The sequence below is a fragment of the Antrostomus carolinensis genome, unplaced genomic scaffold (assembly GCF_000700745.2).
Source record: "Antrostomus carolinensis isolate BGI_N321 unplaced genomic scaffold, ASM70074v2 scaffold21539, whole genome shotgun sequence".
Classification (NCBI taxonomy): domain Eukaryota; kingdom Metazoa; phylum Chordata; class Aves; order Caprimulgiformes; family Caprimulgidae; genus Antrostomus; species Antrostomus carolinensis.
The window spans coordinates 16,017-26,616 of NW_010338138.1; the positions used below are offsets into that span (position 1 = coordinate 16,017).

Consider the following 10,600-nt stretch of genomic DNA (forward strand, 5'->3'; position numbering starts at 1 on the left):
CAGTTTTCTTTCAGATTTCTTTCACATTGCTGCGCTAGCATGTGCCCACAGGCAGTGTGAACATAAAAATGATGGAGGTTATGTTAACAATGGTTGAGTTAACATCCAGAAACGATCACATAAATCAAATTTAGTCAGGGATGTACTTAATTCTGCACCAGACATTCATTATATTGTTATTGTTCTTTCAGAGTAAACAAACTTGGTTATGCATTCAAATAAGGCCTCTGAGTTTTCCTTCACACTATTGCCTTTTTTTTTATTTTATTGCACCTCAGCGTACAATAAAAACAGGTCACCCAGCAGCATGAATGGATAACAACAGGTTTATTAATTTTCAAAAGCCAACTGATTCAGAAGCAGAAAGAGTTTTTCCTCTTTCCAAAAGGATGCAGAATAAATCAGGTCCTCAAGCAACTGCCTTTGACTCATGGTTTATAACACCCTTCCCCCTCTTCTGAGGATGCAAAGACATTCTGTACTCAGCCACTGTTCTACAACTGTATGCCTGAAGAGTCAGGCAGGATCTGGAAGATAAGGTGAGAGGATCAGACCTGCAATTTACTGTCCAGACAGTTCGCAAACAGCGAGGACTCTGGGAAACAATCTGTCTCTGGACCTATACATTATGGAGGTTATTTCCTGCACTGGTCGCTGGATTGACAGCTGATTATAGTGCTTTTATTTGAGAGCCTGAGAGAGGTAATTGACTTTTGAGGAATAATTGGTGTTTGTCCATTTTTTGTGTGTCAAATAATGCCAGGCATTTAGATCACCTTTACTCAAGTTTTGTTTGCCAGACTTGTTGCATGACCTGGTTGCTAAGTTTTTCTTATGAAGAAGAGTGCATAACACTGATGATGGAAAAAAAAATGCTGTGCCTTCTTAATATCTTCTTACATTATGGTTTTATCGTATTATGCAAAAGACAACCAGTTGAAATAGCACAGGTAATCTAAAAATTAATTCCAAACTTAATATTTCAAATTTGAATTTTGGAGAAGGCACTGGTAAACCAGAAAAACAGATAACCTCTTCTCTCTGCACTGTCTAAGCTTTTCCATTACCTTGCACCTCGCAGTCCAAAAACCCTTCGGAAAAGAAACACTGCAGTTTTGAAGCAAGGCCTGAGAAAACTCCCAAAGCACCAAAAACCTGTGTAAAAGGATTGTTGCTCAAAAGCCTTCTGTCTAGTGTAGAAGGACCAAGAAGCTCAGATGAGTATCCTAGTTGTACTTCTCAATCGATTGAAGTTGCTGTGAGAAACTGACAAACAGATTTGACTAAAAAATAGTAAGATTGTGTAAACTGTATGATCTGAATATACACTGGTCACCACAACTAAGAAGACAGAGATGAACACCTTGCATTATATCTTATCTGTGGATAAACAAGTGTTGTACTGAAATCTTGTAAATGTAGACATCCTCATGAGACTTCCTCAAACTAAATGGGAATCAGAAAAGGTTGTGTTATAAATATTTTGGTTTTACTTGCTTCTCTAATGTCTAAAAAAGTCTTTGTTCCTTGACTTTTGATAAAATTCAATTTTAGAGGTCAAGTGCTTTCTGTTTGCTGCCATTGTTCATATGGGTTACAACTGTATTATTTCTCTTTAAATGGGTAAACATACTTTTTCAATTAGGAAGAGGCTGTGAGAAAGAGAGGGGGACTCTGAACACATCAGAGAAAAGTAGAAAATGAGAAGAAGTAAAACAAAAGACCTTTAAAATTTTCCGCTTTGAGTCAAGATTCTGTTCTTCAACCACCTGCACAAGTGCACAAAATCAATGCAGAGCCCTGTTTACAGAGTAGGTGCGTGTGTGCTTCTTTGGCTAATGTAGTTAATGAAATGTGAGAGGTTCTGGGACACCAACTTTTTAGGTCACCTTGCTGTGGGGTTTCCTCTTCTTTGAACATCACTTGAATTGATGGTGGCTTGTAACAGCTCAGTTTCCAAAGCATAAAGTTCCTGCACAATTGTTGGCATCTTGAAGAGCACTAGTCATGCAGTTTCCCCTCCAATCCCAAAATATATCCCTTTTGATACTGTTTGAAAGAGACCACAGAATTTAAGAATTATGCAGATTATCCCACTTATATACTGAATTATCCCATAACAACAAGTTCTGGGGAAACTAGGGTTTCAAAGGCCAGTTAGGTAACAGAATATTAGTCTTAATAATAGGAAGAGGAATAAACTAAATTCAGATTTAAGATGAATTTCAATGTGTATCTCTTCACAATCTGTGGCCTTTATTAGGGTCATCAATCTTTATTCAAATAAACATCTTGGCATCTTTTATTAAGCCATCTAGAAGTTCTGAGGAAATGGCATGTTGTGTTCCATGTTGCCTCAAAGTCGTTAGCATTTCAATATGACCCTTCACTGTGCCACTTCAATCTTCATACAGTAGCACAGTCAGGACCTTTTTTTCCCTAAAACTGCGAATGTTCTATAGCTGATTATAGTTTTTCCAACAGGAAATGGTTACATCCCCTCCCCCTTCACTCCCCTTGAGAAAAAGCAACATAACCTGTAATAACAGCAAACTCAACTTTCATTTATCATCTTAATGATCCCTCTCCTTGTTCTTTCTTTTCCTCTAGTAATTTGGAAAGTATCCTCATTGTTATCTTCAGTACACCCTTTCCCTTTTCTAATCAGGGAAGAGAAGGTGGAGTGGCAAAATGGGTCACACATTACTTGGAAACTTTTAAAGGGACATTCTCAGTTGAACTGAATCCCAAATCTGTATTAATAAAATAAGTTACAAACCTGTATAATCAGGTCAGTGTTCACTAAGACTTTGCGTATGAAGCACATATAGTTTTTTGTTTGCTCTGCTTGCTCTCATCAGTTCTCATGAAGTATTCGTAACCCAAATAACTGCATTTTGTTATCATATGAGGGCATGTGCATCAATCAGTCCTACATTCTGGTTTTCACCTTCTACAGATGTAGTGTAAAAGCTAAACGAGAAGCATGAGTGGCAAGAAGTAGAATATACTTTTCAATCTACCTGGTTATTAAATTTTGCAGATAACAAATCTTTAAAAGCAACCCTTCCCCCAAAAGAAAATCCAACAAAAACCCAACATTCTGAATCAAAAAAATCTTGCTGGTATTTGATGAAAAGGGGAAAGGAGGGAACCAGACTGGCTTCCAGTGACAGAAAAAATTCCTGAATATAGTGAAGTGTTACTAAAAAACAGACCAATCTTTGTGCTGAAACATTATTAAGAGAATCCCAATTCCTCTCCCTTGAACAGGAAACTGAAAGCAAGGCCATAGGCCAGTTCTGGAAATGTTCTTCCCACTCAAACCAGACACAAGCTGTCTTCTTCTTGATGAAGAGGCCCGCATGCCTCAGGATGTTGATGAGTATCTTTTGGATGTGCTTATCCATGAGGAACTAAAGGAAGAATTATGTAGAAATGAGGCAGACCTCATAAGATCTCTCCCTTTCTAATTTAATAACTATCTGGAACTTTGGACTCATCTCCACAGGCTGGGTTGGGATCTGAGTAATCCAATCAGCCCCTGAAACTTCCTCACAAGGCTTTTAGTGTCCTAATTTAACCTGGGTCAGAAATATCTAAAAAGGCATCTCTCACTCCCACTTCTTTTTCTAGCCAAAGGCAACAAAGCAAGACAGTAAACCAAACTCTTTTTAACCTCACTCATTTGGGTTCAGGTTACTTGATGGTTCAGTTTTGGTTTGGTGGCTGCGGTTAAGTTTTATTTTCCCTGGAGATGGGCCCTACCTGAAAGCCCTGGAGTTCTTCAAAATCCAAAACCAAAAATGAATGTAAATTTTGCAAATGGACCCTTCTGTAGACAGGCAGAAACCACAGATTCAAACATCCACAGACTTGGGTTCTTTGACATTACGACTTGTTCGTGAGTTCATATCTTCCCTTACTAACCCTGACAACACTTCATTTCTGTAGTACCTAATTCATCACATGCCTGCAAAGCAACACTTTATTCTCAAACAAACTGAAAAACAGAGGATTTTGCTTGACTCAAATCAGACAGCAGATCAAGGAAAGACTGAATAGTACCTAATATCACCATCTGGTACTAAAAGTATGTCATCTGTACTAACTTAATTCGCTAAGCTAAACTTAAAGGAGCTGGGGCTTTTTTTGGACTCAAGTTCTGTCTGCATGACAATACCAAGATCCTAGGTAATACACAGATATACCTTTGGAGTGTCTATAAACATGTTTTGACTTTTTAGATATTCTCACATCCCACTCTATGTTCCTGTTGTGCAAGGTGCAATGAAACAGAAATCTCTTTGGGTAACACCGTTTTGGGACAGAGACTTCACTTTGCATAATTTCCCTTTCCTTGTTATTCCTCCTAGATCAATATACAGAGAAGTGAATTGTATCAAACACTGTGGATGGCTTACTGAAAGCAAGTGGGTGCAAGGTAACAAAAGCAATGGTATGACTGATACTGTGACAAAAACAAAGTGTCCCTAATAGAGAATTTTTCAGGAAAAGTTAAAGCAGAAACAATTTTAATTATATTCCTCCATGATGGACCTATTTAAATACAGTCAAATAGAGGCTAATCATTTTGTGATTTGGAAGCAAAAATTCAATCCAGAGAAAAGCTTGTCATCAACAAGATGGGAAATTAAGAGCCACTCTTTAAGTTTTAAGAATGTCCTTCTCTTCTAACATAAAGCTGGACAAGCAAATGTATAAATAATAAATTACTAATCTCAGATGTAAACTATGTTATTTTGTTCCTCTACTTAATTTCATCTGGTAATAAAACAAAGTAACCAATATAATTGGAGCAGAGTGAGGTCTTCTTGGTTATTGCTACCTGCCTACCTACAATTCTAGATTTGTCACAAGGAATTCCCTCAGACTTTTGTTTAATGCAGTGAAGAAAGGTACCACCACAGTCACCAGCACAACTCATCACAGGATAATGAAATCTATTTTAGTCAATGCATATAAGTCAGTGGAGGGATCTGGTTCAATGACTCACTGAGCAACTTTGTCAGTCAGAGAACTAAATTATTGCTACCTTACCCTACAAGTTTTTATTTCAAATCCAAACTGTGCTTTGCTTAAAGGAAAAATGTATCAAGTTAATTTTCACCGCTGAAGTGTTTTCAAATTCTAAATTATTACACTGCACATATTCCTGTGAACTCAAAAAGGTTAATTTAATTCACAAAAATGCAGAAGTGACAACAAACTCCCATCACTAATTTCAATCTGTGTTAGGTTCAGTTACAAGCTAGAGCTACTGAGTTCAGAGCCAAATTTTCCTAAAATTTGTGAGGTTTGGTTTGGAATCAATCTTACATAATTTATACATTGTATTCAGCTGCTTGATGGCACCCAACACTTGTGTATTCCATCCCATTGCTCCCTCCGGAAAATAAGTTCCCAATGCTATGTCTTTTTTAATTCTACTGCTCCCATTTTAAGGAATGCCTTATTTGCATGAAGAGGAAAGCCCTTCCCTGTTTTCCTACAAACCTATAGGGTTGTGTAAAACTTGTACCTTCTAGGTTAGGAGTTTCTAAAATCTGAGTATTTGTTCATAAGTACCCTAGTGAACATAGAGCCTCAGGTCTAACACGTCCAGCTTATTTTTTGGGGGGAGTATATCTGCGGCCATCATGAGCAGGCGACCCTCTTGCCTTATTATAGCAGGATGGGGAAAGAGATGGTCAGCTTCCCACCTGGGGGTCTTCACACTGGGCTGGCTGGCTAACAAACAGCAGCTGCCGCAGCCTTCTGCGGGAGAGGAGCTGCTACGTAGCTTCCCCCCCAAGCTTCTGGTTCAATACCATCAACACAAACAAGTAGCTGGTTGGTCAGGCAGGTCTCCACAAGCTGCAGGGATTGACTTAAAAGGCTGAAGCAAATATACACTCCTTGCAATGCAGAACTGAGGAGTTCTTGGTGACATGGACATATTTTACATTCAATTTTGCACTTCAGAATCAACTTAAGAGTCTCAAAACCCACCAGTGTAACTATGCCTCCAGCAAAGCTTGCAACTAGGCAGAGAAAGGACAGGAAGATGCTAAAGCCTTGCATCTCCCCCAGACAAGATCCCGTAAAATCCTCACAGTCCTGACAGCCTGGCACTGACACGGTGAAATAACACTCAATAACCTTCTATATATTGCAGGGAGGCATCAGAGGAATGTGTAAATGGCATCACAGACATTAGCTCAAACAGCAAGAAGCTAACATTAATCCAGTTGGCTTTGATTAGGGCCACAGAAGATCCCATTTTCAGAGTGCAGGAAGTTTTCCTATCCAAAAAAGACTTAACAGTGTCTTAAGTTACCAATGACTTTACTGCAGGACTCCAGAAAAAAACAAAAGATATGATCTACTCGGTGTTAACCCTTAATAGCCATAGTAGGGAAAAATCCACTGGTTTGACTGAAACTGTAGGGTATGTTAACAAAGTTACATTTAAGTAACCTTTAGTCTGACATTAAATAGCAATGCCCTGATTTTTTTTTTAAATGTCAGTTTTCAAAATGAATGTCAACTCTGTTCAAGAATGAGCTTCAGTGTTTTCCCTTACTTTAAAACAAGAGTGGTACTGTTATTTGGAATAATATTTCAGATGGTAAAGGGAACTACCACTATTTAAGCTCAGTTTGTCTGAATTAGTGAGAAGCTAGAGTAATGGTTATAATACATTTCTTTATAACTTCTGGGGATATTTACCAGAAATTTTTCTCTGCCTCAGCCCTCCCTTACTATAACAGTTGCTGCCTGTCAGTTATTGCCCCCAAACAAATGCCACATGGTGCCAAAATTCTACTGTAAGTATGTTAGGCACATCTCAAACAAGTTTGCAGCAGTGACATTTATATATGTTCCTTTATGACAGGATGTGTAGCACCACTGTTTTTGCTGCTTATACAGTATGCACAGCGGAAATGAATTTCACAGATAGACATATATGAACAAATAATATAAAAGTGTGTTTAATTCCTGGCAAAAGACACGTTTGCATGCTCTGACACTGAGCATCTTCATTTATCTATAGGTCACCGAGTGAGCCAGGCCCAGTGCACTTGCCATCTACAAAATTAGTAGTCAAGTGCCTAGAAATCTCACTTAATTTTGCACTGAAAAATTAAACTAACATCACTCCCTAGGCAGAAAGCAGTAAATACACAAAAAACTGAAAACAAAGGAAAATCCAAAATCAGGATCACTGCTTTTCCTTGCGCAGAGATCATGATCATCCATAGTGACTTCTTTTTCACTTATGGAAAAGTAGTAAAAAGAAAGAATAAGTCAGAAGTGCCCAGGACAGAGAGTACAGGAACATAAAAACCCCAGAGGTACATCTCTGCAAAGAGAGGCATCGCTTTTAAGTTTAGCAGTTACAGGAGAGAGAGGTAGTGTGGAGTGACCTGCTCCTTGTGTGATCAAAGGCTAAGTATTCACCAGCATGTCTCTCGCCATGGATCTCTCCCTAGACAGCCCATGGACAGCACCAGCACTTCCCAGAAGCTGTCAGGATCTGAAGGATGGCAGGACTAATCTACAGGGGATAAAAGTGAAAGCTCTATTGCCATAAAAAAGAGCTCAAAAGTTTTTGCTTTCTTTAACCAGGGAGAGGAAAGAACACACAATGAGAATTTTAAATAATGTCTATGTATTCAAAATAAAAGGAAATAATTTAGTCACATTCAAATATGAATATATATTAACTTCTTTATGAATGAAAAGAAGTGTTTTATCTTCTCTCAGTCATTATAAGGGCATCAACAGTAGTATTTCCAGCTAGACTGTTTTTCCTTCACATTTTTCACAGAATCACAGAATGTTAGGGATTGGAAGGGACCTCGAAAGATCGTCTAGTCCAATCTCCCATTGGTAAGCTAGGACTAAATTGTCCTCAAAGCTCTGCCTAACCAGTATGTTATTTGCTCTTTGTCCTGCCAAAACTGCTGGACCCATCTGACTCCTTATGTCTTTCTACCTCAGCCATAGCAAGCACTCTGATGGACTTATGACCTAGGAAATACCTTTTATCAGCAAGACTGAAAGCAAGCACTTTGCCAGGCAGCAGCAACTTTGACAGTTGGGAAAATGCAGTCAATCAGAGCCCAAGTCCTCCCCTTCCTATTAGCCCCTCTTTTCTGCTGACTCCCAGCCAGACCTCATCCTCATTTGCTGGTCTTCCTCCCCCTTCCCTGCCACCTACCTCCCTCCCCTTCCCCAGGCACTCGGGCAAGCGGTTACGAAAAAGAGTCATAAAACTTTGGTTTGATAATTGCTTTTTAATGAAAAGCATAATTGCTATAAGCTTAAAAGTGTCATCACTAAACAAAATGTCAGAGTTTCAGTCTGTTTTGATGAAGACAGTGAATAACTTTTGTTTCAAAGGTTGGCTGGAGTGGTCTGTGCAGTACACAAGGACATGTCTAGATCTGCCTGGGTCTTAACACTGGAGTTAACACAGCATCTGGACTGAATGCTACAGGGCCCAAGACTAAGAGTTCTCTGTTTTTTAATTTTATGTTATTTTTTATATTTTTTTTTTTTACAGACAGGCTAGTGGGTCCACATCAGTATAGATAATCCATCGTGTAAAAAAACCCCAGGATCTTGATTTATTTTTTTTTCCTTTTAGATTTGCCCTCCTTTATTTCCAGCAGTGGCAAAAGAACTTCAATCAAAATGAGGTTAAGATTATTTTTAACAGATGTTCACTGCTGGCCTGACCCAAAATCTATTGACGTCAATGAGAAGACTCCATGGGGCTTTGGATTGGGTTCTAATTGTTGGAAAAATTAATGTTATTGTAAACCACTGGTCAGTGCTGTCACATGCTCCCGTTCTGTGCCAATTCTATATGACCGGATAACAGACCCACATAAATCTGTTCCAACTGTTGGCTAAGAAGCTAAAGGATACAGAGGTTTATCTTTTTAATTCTCAAGCACCCTCTGCTCCCCCCACCACACCCCATGGCACTACTGTATTCACTCGACAGATTCATCTTTATGGACAGTATTCATAATATCAAAACAATTCACAGTCAAACACTGAGTGAGAATAATAGAGTTATTAATGCTGACTGTATGAAGACAGCTGAACTATAGGTCTGTATGAAATGAGAAACTTGGGTTTCTATACTTTCAATGTAGATTTTTTTTTATACATATAGACCCGAAGGAAGGGTTGCACTTACTGTTAAGAAGACGGAAGTCTATAAACGGGTAGGAGCCGCGGCGCTCGGAGAGAACCCCTGTCTGACCTCTCACCCGTGCATCTCCTGCAAAACACAAAATCCCCAGAGACGTTAGAAGGGGCAGCTGCCTTTCTCTGCTGTTTAGATCTAGATCTATTTTCTATTCAAAGTGGTGAAGTTATGCTCCTCCGGTGTGAAAAATAAGGTCCAGAAAATAATCTCCCATGACAACCCTGGGTAATTGGGTAAAGCAGTAGAGCTGATCCTCTTATCAGAACAAAGGCACAAAAAACCCCATATTTTTTCAACTGAACAGCTTCTAGACCAGTAAGTAGACTCTCACTGCTTGAGGAGTAGTGTAGAGATCCATTTATTTAAGCTCAGACAAGGCCAGTTGGGTTCTGACTCTCATGGAACCACACACAAAGGTCTCAACCTTGGAGTAGGCTCACAGTCCACCTGACCTCCAAAGCTATGGGACCAGTCTCAAAATCATGAGTTGATGAAAAAAAAAACCCAAACCAAACAAAATATGAAGGGTTTTTTAAAGGTTTTGTTTGTTTGTTTGTTTTTGTTTTACTTACTGCTCTTTGAGCATTCTGGAAAATGTCAGCCTTCTCCTCAAACACCAAAGCTGCTTAAGTGAAACCTAATGTTCTCAGGTAAGCATTACTCCAGAGCTTGAGAATGTATATTTAAATATCATAAAGTGACAACATAATACTAAGAATTAGTATTGCTGTGTAATTCACATTGATTGGCAACTGACTGACCATGTAACATTGATTAAATAGGCAAAACTCATTTAAGAAGAAAAATACTACTTGGAATGAATGAGTTACAAAAACTCACTCTAAGGAGATAGGAAGTAGTGGGAAGCAGATGTCACTTTTACCTTTCCATTGCTTTAAACATCTTGTACTGTAATTTAGTATTTTCTTTATAGGCAAATAACAAAACCAAAATATTAAAATCTGTTAAATAAGATGAAGTTTGGAGGTTTTAGAGGTTCAGGTGAGAGTTCCCTAATTCTTTACAATACCAATTCCTCCTCTCCAGAAACATAGGCCATAGCGTTAAAAGCACACACACTGCACGTCCTCAGACAGCTCACACTGTAGGCTTCTCAAAGTTTGCAATAAAATTATGAACTATTAGTTAGTTTGAATTGTGCTTACTCTGGGATATGAATATAGCATCCAACTAATCTAAATGAAAATATTTTAAGAATTTGGCTGCTAGTGCTAGCTTCTACTGCTTGTGTTTAAAAACAAAAAACCATCTTGCAGCATTAAAGAAGGACCTAGTTAGATACTGCATTTTTTCTCCTATCTAATGTTCACTTAAAATGTACTTACAATTATGTTTAAGGGAAGAAAGCCA

At 38.5% G+C, this 10,600-nt stretch overlaps 1 protein-coding gene across 1 annotated transcript in view; it reads right to left on the bottom strand.

The window, feature by feature from the left end:
* Positions 1 to 9,301, bottom strand: part of LOC104530734 (cAMP-specific 3',5'-cyclic phosphodiesterase 7B) — a gene marked incomplete at both ends in the record, with an annotated part of 24,928 nt that extends 15,627 nt beyond the window's left edge. Inside the window, one exon of the mRNA XM_010175416.1 lies at positions 9,218 to 9,301. Within this exon, the coding sequence (XP_010173718.1) occupies positions 9,218 to 9,301 (84 nt within the window). The remainder of the gene's footprint in view (positions 1 to 9,217) is intronic.
* Positions 9,302 to 10,600: the final 1,299 nt, after the last annotated feature.